Source organism: Limulus polyphemus, unplaced genomic scaffold (assembly GCF_000517525.1).
Source record: "Limulus polyphemus unplaced genomic scaffold, Limulus_polyphemus-2.1.2 Scaffold4696, whole genome shotgun sequence".
NCBI lineage: Eukaryota > Metazoa > Arthropoda > Merostomata > Xiphosura > Limulidae > Limulus > Limulus polyphemus.
The window spans coordinates 1-18,200 of record NW_013670306.1 but is presented as its reverse complement, the minus strand read 5'-3'; the positions used below and the strand labels follow the sequence as shown (position 1 = coordinate 18,200).

Genomic DNA, 18,200 nt, shown 5'->3' with positions numbered 1-18,200 from the left:
AACAAAAAAAGAATAACAAACACTGACTGAAAAAAATTCTTCTGTTGCTATAAGTTTGAGAAGCAAAACAAAATCACTAATAAACCAAATAATACGTGTTTTATAACATTCAGTTTAAAAGCTAAATAAAATTTGTTGTTATATTTTAACCAACACATTACGTTATTAACATAGTTCTTAAACAGTTATCAAACTATCATATATTAACAATCGTATTGAACAAGAAATATTGTCTTTGCCAAAGTGTTTAACATTATTAATACTGTTATATTGGTTGTTGAAAATTATGTTATGAATACGTTTTTATTATTTTACAAATTCATAATAATTGGGCATCTTATCTAAATATACGGTGGGTTGAGTACTTTATATTAAAACGAATCTGGAGCCTCACCAGGTCGTTACATTTCATGTAGTCATGTTCAATTATGCTCTATCTGACGACCGTGCATCTTGACAACAGGCCTGCAGCGTAAGTTTCAATGTAAAAGGATCCGTCATAAGATTGTCGTGTCAAAAGCGTACCCCTCCTCCTTGCTTGCTTTCCATAAGCCATCTAGTTTATGAGTATGAATGTTTCCCAGCACCTTATTCAATAGTTCAATATCACACAGGAACCCATCACAGCTGCGTCTTGGCGACTTGACCGGTAAGTCTTCATATTTAATAGTATAAATACCCATTTCATTCTACAATTGTTTGAGTTATGCAATAGTTAAATAGGAGGTATAAATGAAAGCCTTATATTGATGAGCACATACCCTTTTGGCTTCGTTTCCAGATAGAGATCCTTCTTGATTATGATGCCTGGGACATGTGAACGTCTTTTGGTATTAACGGCAATTCATAAGTAGTACGATTCCACCGAAAATTTATTGCGCTTGGAAAAGCTATGTAAACAGCTCTTTACAACGCAAAATATTCATACACCAGATCATAAAGATGTGTAGATATTGGGTATTTAGAATTTCTAAGCAGATGACATCCCTTTTACTTAAGGATATTGTGAAAAAATGGAATATATATATCAACATAGTGAACCAGGACCATCCAGGAAGAGACCCTCAACAAGTTGTGCTCCAGTCATTGTAAGTAAAGTGTGGTGTCTTTTAACAGATAAGAATTTTACGAACAAAGTAAACAATGTCAAAATGTAGTTCCGATATATGCCGTTCCACCGCAACTTTAAATCGATTGTGGTTGTCATGCTACTTGCTGATTTGCATATTCAGAATCGTTTTATTATGACATACTCAGTCTTCTGTAGTATATTTATAATCTAAACAAATATTAAAATATATGAGTTCGGTTAGCTCTAATTATAAATGTAATACCTATTCGTATTAATGCATTAATATTTTTTATTTATAGGTAGCGTTACATTTGAGAAATTAACAAACTTGGATTACTCGGGAACAACTTATTTTTCTATCTTTAATGTTTCCCTGTACGAGTGTCAGAGCTGGTGCAAGGATGAAGTGAACTGCGTGGCCGCTCTCTTTACTTTTGTCGTGAATCCTTTTGCCCCTGTTCAAGACACTATGTGCATCTTACAAAACAAGACTGCATCTATTAAACATTCAGTTTTACCACAGCGCAGAGTGAATACGTACTATCTTAACAAAATCCACATTAGTTCAGGTATGTATTTTCATTTATACAGGAAGTATAGCGTATTTGCTGTTACATTTTAGCGATTAAAAATCTCATTTAAATTCCCTTTGTTCAATGATTTGTATTTCCTCAATTCGTATAAAATGTTTTTTTATGATAGTTAAAGGTCTTAGCCACTCCATGCATAGAATGAAGAGAACTTAATTTTTTTCCATGTCTTCAAACAGTTTATAAATCTAAAGACTATAAGACCAATAGGCCAAAAATTTGTAATAAAAATCGGGTTAAGTGGAGGAAGGATTATTTTTCCACAAACCTCCTAATTTGTCCATTGCGGATTCAAAATCAGAGGCGTGTAAAAATAACATAGACCACTTCCCTCGAGACGTTTTATTCAATATCAAAACTCATCAGTTGAGCTAGACAATGAGAAGATTCTTTAAAACGCTACTTTAAAAGTTACGGTGTAAACTCCGAAACCTGGTGGAGCATTAGAAATCAATTGTCCTAAAATGTGTTATAAAAATCATTTTAACTGCAGATTTCTTTGCTCCACATTCTCTTTAGTTTGTCAATTGTGGATTCAAAATCAGCGACTTATGGGAGACTAAAGATTGGTATGGAATACTATTTTTACACGCCTCTACTTTTGGATCCGCTATGAACAAATTAAGAAGAATGTGAATTAAAAAACTACATCTGCAGTTAACCTGGTTTTTATCATAAATTTTTGCTTCTAATATTTCGCCATCTTTCAGCGTCTTACAAATAGCGAATTTAGGTTCGCATAAAATCATTTCTGTATTTGCTTTCTTTAGATGATTACTTCCTCATTTTGTAAAACTAAAATATTTGGACTAAATATTGTCTAAATTTAAGTTATTATCTGATTGTGATATGTTTTGTTCTTTGTAAGAGCTGACGTGTTGTGTTTATCTTCTATAAATCGAGCTGGTTTTACTTTTATTTATAGTATGTAACTTAAGTTGCATATTTTTCCTGTGGAAAATATAATAGGAAACCGAAAAAAGATATTTATATTTGCCTAAAATGACCTGCTAAATGTGGTAGTATTGCTAATTAATATCTGTTAGTTTTCAGTTTGCTATTCGATATTAAACATTAATTTGTAAAAGGGATTAGAAATTTGTAAACTGAAAGTGTAACGTTCATGTAATAATTTTTTACTTAATATTTAAATATTTATTATTATTTTTTTACTTTCTATGGAAAATTATCTCAACCAATACAAAAAAAAAATTAAAGGTATAAAAATCAATGTTTAAAGCAAAATTCGGGATTCTCATCATGCATGTTAGAAATTAAACATTTAACTAAGAAAAAATATTGGCTAAGCTATTTTTAAAATTTCATCATAATAAAATATTTAATAAATTATTTCAGGAACATCAAATGCTTTAAGAAACAAAACTGGTTAACGTTTCAGTTAGAGAATTTGTATTTGTGAATTTTCAGCCTTTTTTCTTACATGTTGCATGTTTTTGTTGAATACTCTAAAAACTTTCTTAAGTTTTATAACAGCTAGAATTTGAACTCGTTTTCAAATAAAAGTTTGATCGTTGGTTATCTTCCTGTATGTCTTGTGCGTAACCGTTTGAGTTTGAGTGGGAACGTCTGCATTACTACTTACATTTCTCTTGTTAGATCTTGAATGTTTTCAGAAGGGGTATCCAAGTTTTGCTGACTTCCATGTTAGGTTGACTGGGTGTATTATCAATTAGGTAAATGTAGGAAGCTTCTTTTATCTTTTTTTTTTCTCGTATATGATTCATACCCTATTTTTTCAGTATTACTTCATTTTATATTATGGCCTTCTTCTCTTGCGTGATGGCTTATTACAAGTACATCAACACCACCAAGTCTTGTGTGTATATCGTGCTCCTGAATTCTAATATTTTTTGGTCTTTTTGTTTCTTAAATGCATTTGTATCTATATTTACAGATAATGCTCTCAATGGTATTTTTCCTGTCCATTAGGCCTTTAGGTAGTTTTTGATATGAGCTAACTACGATCGTATTATGCTGTTATGTAAGATCGTTTCCCAAGTTCAAATTAACTTCTGCTTCAATATTTTGCTAACTGAAGAGTTAGTTCGTTTAACAGGTGTCAAAAGTTATTTTTTTATATTTTTCAACTTATGACAGATAGTTTATTACTATAATCTTCCGGCACTTCATTATTTTACATTTCAAATGTACCTGTGATACTCGCAAAGGCTTTGACTGATGTGGTAAATGGGAGCTATAAGTTTCAATGTTATTATTAAAGAAACAGCTACAGGTACTGTTATGTTCTTAGGTCCTGCATTTATTGTTAGATGCTTTGATTAATTTCGTAGAGAATTTTCAAAAAAAAAATCACTGTAACAATATATATGAAAGTCAAATGAAACACTGAACAATATTATTTTTTTATCTATTTCCAAAGGGAGGTTATGTAACCGGCTTTGCGCTTTTGAAAGAGTTCCGAATAATTTTCTTCGTGGTTTGGACAAAGCTATTTTCTACACATCGACTAAGAATGCTTGCTTAGCATCGTGTTTGAATGAGCTTCGGTTTGTGTGTCGTTCTGCAGAGTTTAACTACATAACCTCAGAGTGTCATCTCAGCGAGTACGACCGGCGCTCACCAGGTGTCTTCGTAGAGCTGGTGGAGAAACCAGGTGTTGATTATTTTGAAAACACGTGTTTGCAACGTAAGAATCCTATATCTTTGCGTATATGACTTTTATTTTTAAAACTTGTCTCTCAAACTATCATGAATATAAAAGTTTGTTTGTTTGTTTTGGAATTTCGCGCAAAGCTACACGAGGACTATCTGCGCTAGCCGTCCCTAATTTAGCAGTGTAAGACTAGAGGGAAGGCAGCTAGTCATCACCACCCACCGCCAACTCTTGGGCTACTCTTTTACCAACGAATAGTGGGATTGACCGTCACATTATAACGCCCACACGGCTGAAAGGACGAGCATGTTTGGTGGGATGAGGATTCGAACCCGCGACCCTCAGATTGTGAGTCGAGCGCCTTATCCACCTGGCCATGCCGGGCACGAATATAAAAGTTTCGTTGTTTCTGTTGTTATATTCAATTCAGCATTTTACACCATCTCTTATCTCTTTCTTACTCGTGGTCTCGAACATTTATCTTCAGATGTAGAATATCCTTTAAGGTTCATATGGACTAAATACCTTTATTATTGGCAACGTGAAGTGAGGGATTTTTGTATTTATAAACCTGACTTATTCATTTTATACAATTTAAAATAAAAATTTAATTCTTCATTTTTGTACATCACAAAATCTTCATAAAATAATGGTAGTGTCCCCAAGAGGGACAGTTGTAAGTCTACGGAGTTACAACGCTAAAATCCGGGGCTAGATTCCCCGCAGCGGACACAGCAGACAGCCCAATTTGGTTTTGCTTTAAAACAAACAAAGAAAATAATGGTACTTGATTCATCTATTAAATCAGGTTATATTTAATACTAAACCATTCTTTCGTCAGAAAAATACGAAAACCACGAAACTTGGTTAACTTAGAAGGTAGAATAACAGAACTAATAGTGAAATAAAGAATGACGACGCTTTTATCTGTGCTTTTCTATTCTTGTACAGCTGAAGAGATGTGTCGAGCTACTGGAAGAAGCTACGAGTATGGCCACTTCAATCTCCCCCAGTCTTCTGTGGCTAATTTTATTAGCCTCTACTATTATGCAGACAAAGAATTAGTGGTAACTGAAAGCGATGAAACGTTTCTAGTGTAAATCCTGGCAGTTCCATGGTATAACATAAACATTTAGAACAGTATGAATACCACCTTTTAAATTATGTAAAAATTATTTGAAGGGTAACTTACAATACAGTAAATTAGAAACAATTAAAAAGTGCTTAAAATGGCGTTAGTTATTTTGTGTAGGGGACACTTTAAAATGGTAACTATGCTGTTTTACAAGAATATAGTGTTATATTTATTCTTAACCCACATATTATAATTCTGTATTACAGTTTAATGTAGCATTACCAAATGTTAAAGAACAAAAATTTAAATATTTGCTCTGAACTATCGTAGAAAACCGTTTAACATTTATTATAATTTAAAACACAAAGCATAAAGATGGTAATGCACAAAAGTAGGCAAGTTTTTAAGAACAATTTGAGCCCGTATGAGTAAACATATCAAAGAGTGTTTTCATAAAACCTTTTCTAATTCAAAATGTTGCTACTGAATTTTCTTCCATTTCACAATACATTCAGACTAGCTGGAGTACGCGTCCTCCCCTGGACGGAAGTTATGTACATTCATGATTAATGAAAGGTTAGTTTAGGACATGAACAGTTGCTTCCCTTATATATAATTGTAGAAAAACGCAAAAAATACCCATAAAAACTGCAAAAATGAAAAGCTAAAAATTTGTATGTATCTCCCCATGGACCCAATGAACCTCCATACCAAATTTGCTGAAGATCCATAAACAGGGGGTGACATAGTGGTAAAAAACGTTCATAAAGACCGCAGAACACAAAATGCAAAACTGAAAATTTATATGTACCCCCCGCATGGACCTAATGAATCTCCATACAAATTTTAGTGAAGATCCAACCACACCCTGCGAAGTAATTACATGGATATTATATTTATATAGATTTACGAAAGTATGAAGCTGCTTTCAGCATGAAAGCTAATCACTTTACTAAACGTACGTAAAGTTGAATAGGATTTTACTGTTTATTGTAATTGCATTCATACTGCTATAAAGCAAAGATTTCATGTTTTTATATCTATGAGAAAAAAAATGCTTTAGATTATTAAAAAGTATATCAACTACACTGACTGTATATGTTAATTTTGTTTATAGCAAAGCAACTAACGCTATCTGTCTTTGACCCTCATTTCCAACCATTGACCAGAGAGAAGGCACACATCATCTACGCAAAGAAATTCACAGCTGAAAGTCCGGGGAATATTTTGTGTTACCCGGCCCGCCAGCTCCGAAAGACGGTATTCTACCACAGAGCCAATTCGAGCCTTAGAACAAACAAACAAACTATTTTATTAACAATCCGACTCATATATTTTTAGAATACTTCATTTACTTGCATATGCAAATTACAGTGTATCAGATGATTGCTTGAGCCAAATAAGTACACAGATGTTAGGTTAGAGTACATGACTTATGGAAAATTAGTTAGGTTAGCCTATGGACCAGTTTCAGTTCTTACTTCTCGATGAATGGCCTGAAATCGAACAAGATACCCCTTTGACACCCTGTTAGTTCTACATGCTACGTCGAATCGAGGTATTATCATGACGAAAAGCGCACTAACTCGATATTGGTGATGTCCTAATATAAACATCAGTCAGTGTAATTATAATGAAATTTTGCAGGTTATTTTACAATTTATGAACTTGTACATGAGTGAAATGACGAATATGTTTTCGAAATTTGGTGATTATTTTTTAAGAAATTAATAATTATCAATAACTATTGCTTGCCTTAGGTGATGACAGAAGAAAAATGCCTACAAGCATGTACTCTGGAGAACGAATTTCTCTGCCGGTCACTTTTGTACTCACCAGAAGCGAGGTATAGTCAGTCCAACTGTGCCTTGTTCCACGTGGATCATGCCACGTTTCCAAAAGGAAAACACATGTTTCTCAATTCCAGTCCGATCCCCTTACTGGATCTCGGCGAACGCAGAGGAAAATATTTAGAGGCTGTTTGTGGAAGTAGGTTTCACAAACTCATCTTCCTGTAATCTTTATAAAAACTTCAGAAGTCTTTACATGTAACACAAATCTGAGAATGTTTAACAGCTAACAGTAAATATATACAGTTTTAATGGCTCTTTAACTTTTCCAAAACTACTGCCTTTTACATAGTCCCTTACAATGTTCAAAACCAAACAACGAAAATACAGATTTTTTTTTATTTTGTCTGTCGTAAGTGTTACCTTACAGGTATATTTTCAAAGATCGAATATCTTCAGGAGCTGCGTACTAGCTATAATCGGAGCTCCTTCTCAATCAATATGTATTCTGTAGCATACATTTCATGTTTAGTTTTGTCTAAAATTCTATTTCGGAACATGTCAAGTTTATTCACGGCCGTTACTGATTCCTTCCTAGGCGTCACTTTCTATAGCAAAACTTGGTCAAACAAGTTATCAGTTGGGATGGTAATTACCTCGTGATGTAAAATTATATACGTATTCTAGGTTGTCATAGAGAACAGAGATACTTCTGGAAAGTACTTTTGTTATTAGTCAGACAGAAAATGATTAATGATAGAAATTTATATGACCAACAATTTTACACCTTACTTTGGACGTTATTATCAGAATTTCTATTATTATCTATTATTATTTCTATTATTATATATTATTATTATTATTTCCGTTATTATATATTATCATTATTATTATCTATTATTATTATTTCTATGATTATCTATTATTATTATTATTTCTATGATTATCTGTTATTATTATTATTTCTATTATTATCAGAATGCCTTAATCATTATTCCTTCAAATAAGCTGCAAAAAAAAAAACAGCTGCAGTTTAGCTTAATTTTTATCAGGTAAATAAGACCACTTAGATTTCAATGTTTTACAAACATTCAACATCACGACTATCGATAAGATCATAAAAATTTGTTTGTTGGTAACCGCCCTCCCCCTCTAGTAGCACAGCAGTATATCTGAGGACTTAAGACGCTATAAACCTGGTTTCGATTCTCGTGATGGGCAGAGCACGGATAGCCAATTGTGTAGCTTCATGCTTAACAACAGACAAACAAACAAATTGTTGCTAATCGCAATGCTGCGTAATTGGCTATCTGTGTTTTACTGTCGCTATAAACCATCAAGCTTATCGTCATAAAATAATTGTCAACACCTCACCCGAAACGTTTTAACGGATTTCATCCAATGTTGTATTTAAATAGGTTCCGAATAGATGATGAAGGCTGTCTAAAACACTGAGGTAGAATTAATAACAGTTATAATTACCGATATTTAAAAAAAAAAGATTGAAAATATACATGTCAACTTTTAAATAAAATTAGTCGAAAATAATGTTGTGCTGAAGAATTCTACTTTTAAAAAAACCTAGATCCGGAAGAGGCCGAGGAAATCAATGGCGTTACTTTCAAAATTCCTCCTTCAATTGATGCTGGAGCTCGGAAGACTTCAAGTTTTCTACTGGCTAATCCCAGCAGTGGTGATCTTTCATGCGATGATCATGGATTTTGTTATGACGGTAATTATTTAATAATATTAAACAAAATGTACACATTTCAACCTTGATTTATCATATCGACTATAATGTTTTATTTATTTCCTTAGATGCTTTTACTTTATATTTAATACATTTATTATTTATCAGAATAGATTGATTAGAAGGTAGTTATAAGTTCCTGATTTGATTGATCTAATTATATATGTATTTGTATATGAACATTATTAAAAACCTACATTTCCCCTTATTATGTGGTTTAGTATCACTTGAGTGCAAGGATACCAAGATGATCGTCTTCGTCCGAACTAATAAGCCATTTCGTGGACGAATATATGCTTTGGGAAGAAGTAGGACCTGTCAAGCTAATGTGTACAATGACAATCAGTTTGAATTGGACGTGTCATTGAAAGGTCAGGAATGTAACACCCAGTCCTCGGTAAGTACAGGAAATCAACCAGAACCTTCACATATTAACGTCAATTTCATAAATTTTACTCTGCAATAAAATGCTATAAGCACAATTTGTTTTTTATCCACACAGTTGATATTAGGTCACTTTTATTACGTTAATATTATTCAGTGTGCTAGGGCTAAGAAATATATGCTGTCGTTACGCCACACATTATAATGTTTGTTTGTTTAATTTCGTGCAAAAGCTACTCGAGGGACATGTGCATTAGCTGTTCCTAATTTTTAACTGATAGACTATAGGGGAAGCAACTAGTCAACACCACCAGTTGCTAACTCTTTGGGCTACACCAAATGAATAGTGCGATTGCCCATCACATTATAACGCCCCCTCCTCCACAGTTGAAAGGACGAGTATTTTCGGTGAGAGAATCAGAATCCGCGACCCGTAGATTGACATTTTTTTTATCTTGGGACACATTTTCAAGGCAGTGTCTGAGAACCTAAGGATGGTATTCCAATGCCTTAGACAGACAGAGTAGGAACTGAAGCCTGGAAAGTGTTCACTATTGTGAATGGATGTGGAGTTCCTCAGCCACATAGTCAGAATAAATAGAGTATCAATGTACCTAGCTAAGAGGCCAAGGTGAGCTAGTCCCAACCCATGAAATATAACATCAAATAGAAATATACTGAAATTAAAACATAGAAAAAAATAAACATGAAGCGGGAAGGATACAGAGAAGGCAGGAAACTGTAATAAAGGGTAATATTTATAATAATGGGAAACACTTAAGCACTGGACATCCTGAAAAAGGGTAATAATGAAAAAAGGTAATAATAATAATAATAAAACAACTGAAATAAAATCAGAACCTTAAACTGAATCTCAGAATGACACATAAAATCTCTTTGGAACGTCATGTAGAATAAAACTCTTAAGCACGACACAAGTCACTTAAAAAACTTTTAAATATATATTCAGTAACCTCCACCTCTAACAAAAAACAGCATAGTAGTACAACTTTCTATCTGACATATGAAATATGACCCTTTAAGATAACACAAATGATGAATTAATGTGAGCATACACATATATCTTCATTTTTGCAGAGCATGTTTAAACACAAAAACTGATGATTTCTGCCACTTTGGCTAGGAGTTGGCTAGCTCTGCCTGTAATCGTCGGGTTATGGTGGTAGTGTTAGGGTCCTGCCTTTCATTCGTCCACTGACGTTCTTTCTCAATAAAGCACGAAGACCTAGGCAGTTCTGTGCTTGACCTTACCAGTAATCTCTTCACTTTATCACTTTTTTGGAGTAGTAAGTATCCCTCAAAGATGCTAGGATTTTGGCTGATGTTGACCAACTGGTTGAAGCATACTCCATGGTTGCTCTGATGGATTCAGTGTGAACTTGCGATAAGTTGCTATGGAGGTGTACTCAGATGCACTCCAAACTGTGAAATCATCGAGATCCAAAGAGTTGAAGGCATGTCTTGGCACATGTGTAGTGGTACCATTGATGTACTTAAGACACAAAACCCGGGAGATTACTCAATCCTGCGAGACTCCTTCTCTCACTTTGACCTGGTCACTGAGGATGCTGTCTACTTTGACCTTGGCTGTTCTGTGTAAAAGGAAGTTCTTTATCCACTTGAACAGTTAGCCCATAACTTCCATCTCTAACATCCGCAGCAAGAGGCCCTTTTTCCAGACATGATTAAAAGCAATAATATTAGCCGCCATTATAATGACTTTGTCTACGTAAACTCATGCAATCAATGGTTCTTGGACATAATTTCATTGGCATTTTATAGTTTTGCCAAAGAGCTGCAGTTTATCTTATACATAGGTTAAACTAAAGGATAGCATCTGCTGGTGCTTGAACTAATGTCTGCTATCACAATTCCTGCACGTCTAGTGAAGGTAAGAACAGTTATTTTGAGTCAAGTGTCGCTGTTCGCTGCAAACTGGCTTCAACTCGCGAGGAAAAAGTCTTTAGCTTACATGATAGTGATTGATACACCACAAGATCAAGTATACACTAAAAAACTAAAGGCCTGATCCAGGCTGCACTAGTTTAAATAAACAAATCTGATTGCATTTTGTTATCTGCCTTCTCTCCTAAGCCTGTTGGTGATATTGATGTTTCAGCTCATTATATATCGCAGAATTAAACCAACTGACAGAAGTTAGTTTTACAATAACTTTTAATATTTTGCATTTTCTCTTGTACAAGCTAATAAATATATATTTTACATTTTGTTTAAAAAGACACAAAATACTAACAAAAACAAACTTTGTTTTGACCAAAGTTTAAAGTGTTTCTTATAAACCACATATTCATGTTTATCTTAAAGTTATGTTTTTATCTAACAGGGAGGAGTCTTCACCAACACTATGGTTCTTCAACATCATTCTCTTGTCATGACCAAATCAGACAAAGTGTATAACATTCGATGCACCTACGAAGTATCATCTAAGAATGTGTCGTTCGGAATGATACCTGTCCGGTAAGTGATCATGGCTGTTTTGGTATGGAATGATACCTGTCCGGTAAGTGATCATGGCTGTTTTGGTTCACAATGATATCTGTCCGGTAAGTGATCATGGCTGTTTTGGTTTGGAATGATACCTGTCCGGTAAGTGATCATGGCTGTTTTGGTTCACAATGATATGTGTACGGTAAGTGATCATGACTGTTTTGTTTCGGAATGATACCTCCCCGGTAAGTGATCATGACTGTTTTCGTTCACAATGATATCTATCCGGTAAGTGATCATGACTGTTTTAATTTTGAATTATATCTGTCCAGTAAGTAATCATAACTGATTTGGTTTGGAATATCTGTCAAGTAAGTGATCATGACTATTTTGGTTCGGAATAATACCTGTCCGGTAAGTGATCATGACAGTTTTGGTTCACAATGATATCTGGCTGGTAAATAATCATGGCTGTTTTGGTTTGGAATGATACCTGGCTGGTAAGTGATCATGACTATTCTGGTTCGGAATGATACCTGTCTAGTAAGTGATCATACCTGTTTTAATTTTGAATGATACCTGGCTGGTAAGTGATCATGACTGTTCTGGTTCGGAATGATACCTGTTCGGTCAGCGATCATGACTGTTTTGTTTCGGAAGGATACCTGGCTGGTAAGTGATCATGACTATTCTGGTTCGGAATGATACCTGTCCAGTAAGTGATCATACCTGTTTTAATTTGGAATGATACCTGTCTAGTAAGTGATCATGGCTGTTTTAATTTGGAATTATATCTGTCCAGTAAGTAAGTGATCATGACTATTTTGGTTCGGAATAATACCTGTCCGGTAAGTGATCATGACAGTTTTGGTTCACAATGATATCTGGCTGGTAAGCGATCATGGCTGTTCTGGTTCGGAATTATACCTGGCTGGTAAGTGATCGTGACTGTTCTGGTTCGGAATTACACCTGGCTCTAAGTGATCGTGACTGTTCTGGTTCGGAATTACACCTGGCTCTAAGTTATCATGGCTGTTTTGGTTCGGAATTATATCTGTCCAGTAAGTGATCGTGACTACTTTGGTTTGGAATGATATCTGTCCAGTAAGTGATCGTGACTACTTTGGTTTGGAATGATATCTGTCCAGTAAGTGATCGTGACTACTTTGGTTTGGAATGGTATCTGTCTAGTAAGTGTGGATGCCTCTTTTGTTTTCTTACATGAGATATAGGCATTGAGGTCAGCTTTCTTGGCCAATAAGATAACTTTGGCATATATATTTTTTCTTTTTTTTGACCAAAACTTGTAGCTTTTTATTTGAATTTTTCGAAGGTGACATTTTATGCTGCATCCCTTAAGTTATTAAATATAGAAAGTATACATTCACATCAGAAAAGAAATACGTAATAACCACAGATTTTTCTTAACCAGTGTGATCGCTCAGATATTGGCTGGAAGAACCATTATCTGTTATTTACTGCAATATTATTTCAAGTACGTTCAAATAGTGTTAAGTCAAACAAGCGTTGTGACTTAACGATTCGAACAGCTATTATAATAACACCTTAATACGGTGAGATGGGATGGAAATATTGAACCCCGTAGTAGCTGGCTTTGCTGCCTTACATAGTAGCATATGAACTATGAATCACACCAGGCATGGGGTGTTATTATAAAGAAACGTGAAGGTACAGTACAGCTAAGCGTTGCTTTCTAAACTTTACATAAAAAATCAATTAATTTATTTCCATAATTGTTAAATTCCTAGAGGATTATTTAATTATTTAAGCATAACCTGACTATTCTCTACTCTTATGTCTTTACAAATAAAAATAACAATACCCGTAAAACTACAACCAGTTGTAACAGGCGATGCAAAAGAACAACAACGTCACACGGATAAAAAAAAAACAATCACATTCAGTGTTTCAGAAAACTAGTTAACTGGAACGGTATAATATTCTTAATCAAGAATTCAATTCTCAATCACAATGTTATCAAGTAATTCCCATAGTGCCTCACCTTTTTTTATACTCATTACCTGGGCCTTGTGAGCTTACATCGATTCAATGGGTATAACATGGCGCGGTGGAGTTGGTTTTGTCACACAAATATAGGATTTTCTCCTTGAAAAACTAAAATACTGTTTTATATTTGATATCTTAGTTCTAGCAGAATATCAAACTGCAAAATTATAAGGAAATTGACTGGAATTGTAAATTTTTCTGTTAGTGATCCGGTTACGACACAAATTACTGGTGCACCGGAAGCTCCACTGCCATCAATCCACATTCTGGATGAAAGTGGTAGAGAAGCAACAACTGTACGAATTGGTGACAAGCTGACCTTCAGGATTGAAATCCCAGAAAACAGTATGTACTTTTGAGACAAAACAATTTTTTTACAGATAAATTTAGAGACTATCCTCTGTAAATAATGCAAATTTTGTATTATTTAACAGAATAAAACGTACGATTTTATACGAAACGCAGAAAATCAGTTCGATTAAGTAGTAGTGATATTAAATGGTTTAATTTTTGTTACACATCCAATATCATACTCCTGCACTGTGAAAGAGTAGACAAATATACCCATCACCATCTTCGTTCCACGTGGTCATTTTCTTTCCATACATCCTTATATTATCGATACTTCTTCTCAAACTAAATGCTTAAGCGAGATCTTTATTTGCTTTCTTATTTTTCAAACAAACATCTTTTATTTTGCACCATCTCTGATACTTCATTCTTCGCCAACCTTCTCCCCCAGTGGCACAGCGGTATGTCTGCGGACTTACAACGCTAAAAACCGGGTTTCGATACCCGTGGTGGGCAGAGCACAGATAGCCCATCGTGTAGCTTTGTGCATAACTGCAAACGCAAAATCGTCAAGCTCGAGTTTCAAAACTCACCACACTCCATACATGTGTTTTAAAAAAGGTTGTAATCAGTCTAATTTTCGACATTCTGTTCAATAATTTTGTTTAAAAAAGTTTATATTTCCAAATGTTTCTTTTCCCAATTCTTGAGTTGATTTTATGGCGCACATTCCATCTGCTACTATAATAACCCTTAAATAACACAACTGTTACACTTCATCCAGTTGTTGTTCATTCTTCCACTTTAATTTCTTGATATCTTCATCACTTTTGTTTTCTTAAAGTTGATTTTCATACCTAACTCCTTTAATAGTTCGTATAATTTGTCTACTCAATTGTATAACTCTTTCTCGAAATGTGCAATCAAAGTCATATCAACGGCAAACCTGACCGCCATACTGAAAACACTGTTTAAAAAAAACATCAATATATTTTGATGATATATTTAGAGTTTCATTTGTATTACATATTTAACTATAGAATTATTCAATCATTATATTTCCACACACACAAAATATATTAATATGAACTACAAATGAACGTTGTTCGGAGTGATTCAGGATGAACGTCCTAGTTCACTTGTGCCCGCCTTCATCTGGTGTAAACGTAGGTGTTCCATCTATCAAGGACCACTTTTACTAAAGCTTACTCTCGTATAAAAGTAAAACAATGGATTATCTTCTGCTTAAAAAAAAATCTCTGAACGTCATTTGTATAAAACAGATTCTAAAATAAACAAACAAACTGCCCTTCTAAGCCTGACTCAGAAACGTATTAAAATCACGAAATATGTAAATTATAATTTTTCAAGACAAAAACAAATGTGGACTTTAATGTTGGTTGAGTTGATAGCTATCAATATCTGTAGGTGTAAATAGGGCCTTTGTATGAGAGAACATGTTTTCTATTATCAAATTGTGTCCATATATGTATAGAAGATATTTGAAAGATGTCACGTCAGTCTAATATTTCATCCAAATGCACCCTTCTTAGTAAAATTTACAAAAATTCTGGACCACCGTTATAGATTCGCCACTCGTTTCCTTTTTTCTTCAAACGTATTACTCTCGTTTATAGATTTTTGCCAACGCCTTTGAGATAGAATACAATATATTGTAATTATTTACGGTGTAAGTAAAAGATTGAGATTATCAGATGTTAATATTTTTCTCATAATTAACATCGTATGTTCTACGTAGCGCCCTATGGCATCTTTGTGAGAAGTTGTACAGCTATGGCCAAAGATGGCAAAAGCGTCTTCAAGATTATCGACGACAAAGGGTAAGAATCTCTTTTTTTTTATGGCTAGTAAGCAAAAACACTGTTTCTAAAACTTTGAAATAATATCTACATAATAGAAAGTAGATCGTCTCCAACGGTCTTGTGGTATTTTGTAGTAAAAAAAAATAAACGCATGTCGTTGAGAGAGGTTCTGGTTGGCTTTTTCTTCACCTGAAGCTCCATGGAAGCTCTTGGTATATTTTACATTAGAATATTGAATAACAGTTAACTAGCAAAAGGTATTTTAGACGCATCTTGTGAAATTTTCATTCCGAAAAACAAAATTAGGGCCCGGCATGGCCAGGTGGTTAAGGCAATCGACTCGCAATCTGAGGGTCGCGGGTTCGAATCCCTCTCACACCAAACATGCTAGCCCTTTCAGCCGTCGGGGCGTTATAATGTGACGGTCAATACACGAGGGCTATCTGCGCTAGCCGTCCCTAATTTAGCAGTGTAAGACTAGAGGGAAGGCAGCTAGTCATCACCACACACCGCCAACTCTTGGGCTACTCTTTTACCAACGAATAGTGGGATTGACAGTCACATTATAACGCCCCCACGGCTGAAAGGGCGAGCATGTTTGGTGTGACGGGCATTCGAACCCGCGACCCGCAGATTGCGAGACGAGCGCCCTAACCACCTGGCCATGCCGGGCCAAATTAAAAGGAAAACAATAATACTGATAGTTTCTAATACGTGTAGCTTTCAATCATGAATTATGTGATTTTCTGTTTGATTCTATTCGAGTATATAGAAGTAGTGAATACACAGTACGCTAGTTTATTAGTTAGTCTTGTTTGGATATTCGCGAAAAGCTAAATAAGGATTATCTGCATTAGCCGTCAATAATTTTGAACTGAAAGACAGGAGGAAAGGTAGCTAGTCCCCCCCCCCCAAATTTGATCTACTCTAATAGAATAGTGGGATTTGACCGTCATTTTTATAACGCATCCACGGTCCCATGGTACGGAGCGCGATTTTGCGGCAACGGGATGCGAACATTGGACCCTCGGATTCACAGTCAGACAAACTATTTACTGGGACACGCCCGGTCCTTTGCGGTAAGAGAAAGATTTGAATTTTCCAATTCAATACATGAGATCGGCTACTAGATGGCTCTCCATTCGTTTAAAGGGTGTTAGTAAAAAATCTGAAGATAGCACCAAAATATATTTTCGCATCCAGTTATCAAAAATCAGTGTCACCCCAACCATCTCCTCTTTCTGGCTCTGAACCCCAACATCATGCTCTTGTCGTTTTAGCTCAGAACTACGCAATAGACTATCTGCGCTCTGTCCATCAAGAGGAATGGAGCCCTGGATTTTAAGTTTTAATTCTGTAAATTTACCTTTGACCCACACAGAAAAAAAAACTCTCCCAGTATTGTCCTACGTATGAAAAAAGTTTATTATCATCCAGTAATTCTGAAAGATGTTACCGTACTAAGTATGGTAAATGATGGGATGCAACAAAGAATTCAGGAGAGACTCTCATTTGCCAAATTGCTACTAGGATCTTAATTACTAATATTTAACTCTACCTTTACATGCACATCAAACTTAATTCAAATATTGAGCAAGGAAACTCCAGACTTACTCTTTCAGTAAAAAGCCATGGTTTGTGTCCCATTCCCTCAAAAAATCATGCTTCGCACTTTAGGCCTTGGGTGCGTTATAAGAATGACGATAAAATCCAACAGTTTGATTAGAGTATCCCAAAAGTTGGCGATGGGTGGTGTTGACTAGCTGCCTTCCCTCTGTTCTATCAGATCAAAATTATAGACGATTAATGCAGTTAGCCCTTTTGTAGCTTTGTGTGAATATTCGAAACAAACCAAGCCCTTTCTAAATTCAGGCTCGTTCTCCCCCCCCCCTTTTTTTGTCTTTTTGTGATTATAAGTATAGTTTACTAATTATCATATCTATAGCTATTGAATCATTATAATTAACACGTGTCTAGTATTAAAAAAAAGAAGAAGAACATAAACCATTTTTACAATTCAAGAGCAGTTCTAAGCTTATAAATGATACATTTCAAAGTCACGGTTAATCTGATTATTTCGGAAAGTGATTTTTAAAAAAACATCTTTCCAATTCCTCGCATCTTTGTTTTCTCTCGTAATTTTAGTGGTGAGACTGTGAAATGATATTTGTGCATGTATCAATAACCAGAAAATTACATAACTTAATTAACTTAGCATCAGTGTCTGTTTAGTGACGTACTAGTATGACTTAGACAAACTACGTTTTTGCACAAACATGTATATATATATATA

General features: G+C 34.7%; 1 protein-coding gene across 1 annotated transcript; it reads left to right on the top strand.

The window, feature by feature from the left end:
- The first annotated feature begins 573 nt into the window (after positions 1-573).
- On the top strand, positions 574-15,929 carry LOC106471553. The gene is made up of 10 exons (XM_022400170.1): positions 574-649; positions 1,372-1,641; positions 4,064-4,330; positions 5,249-5,364; positions 7,133-7,361; positions 8,748-8,894; positions 9,134-9,309; positions 11,662-11,795; positions 13,999-14,138; positions 15,844-15,929. Exons 1-10 carry the CDS (start codon positions 574-576, stop codon positions 15,927-15,929), a joined length of 1,641 nt encoding a protein of 546 aa, XP_022255878.1.
- Positions 15,930-18,200: the final 2,271 nt, after the last annotated feature.

Excerpts from the sequence above, each read along its gene's own strand:
- LOC106471553 (XM_022400170.1), top strand. The coding sequence starts at position 574 with ATGTTTCCCAGCACCTTATTCAATAGTTCAATATCACACAGGAACCCA. Across the intron at positions 4,331-5,248 it reads TGAAAACACGTGTTTGCAAC|CTGAAGAGATGTGTCGAGCT; the intron begins GTAAGAATCCTA and ends ATTCTTGTACAG. Across the intron at positions 5,365-7,132 it reads ATGCAGACAAAGAATTAGTG|GTGATGACAGAAGAAAAATG; the intron begins GTAACTGAAAGC and ends TGCTTGCCTTAG.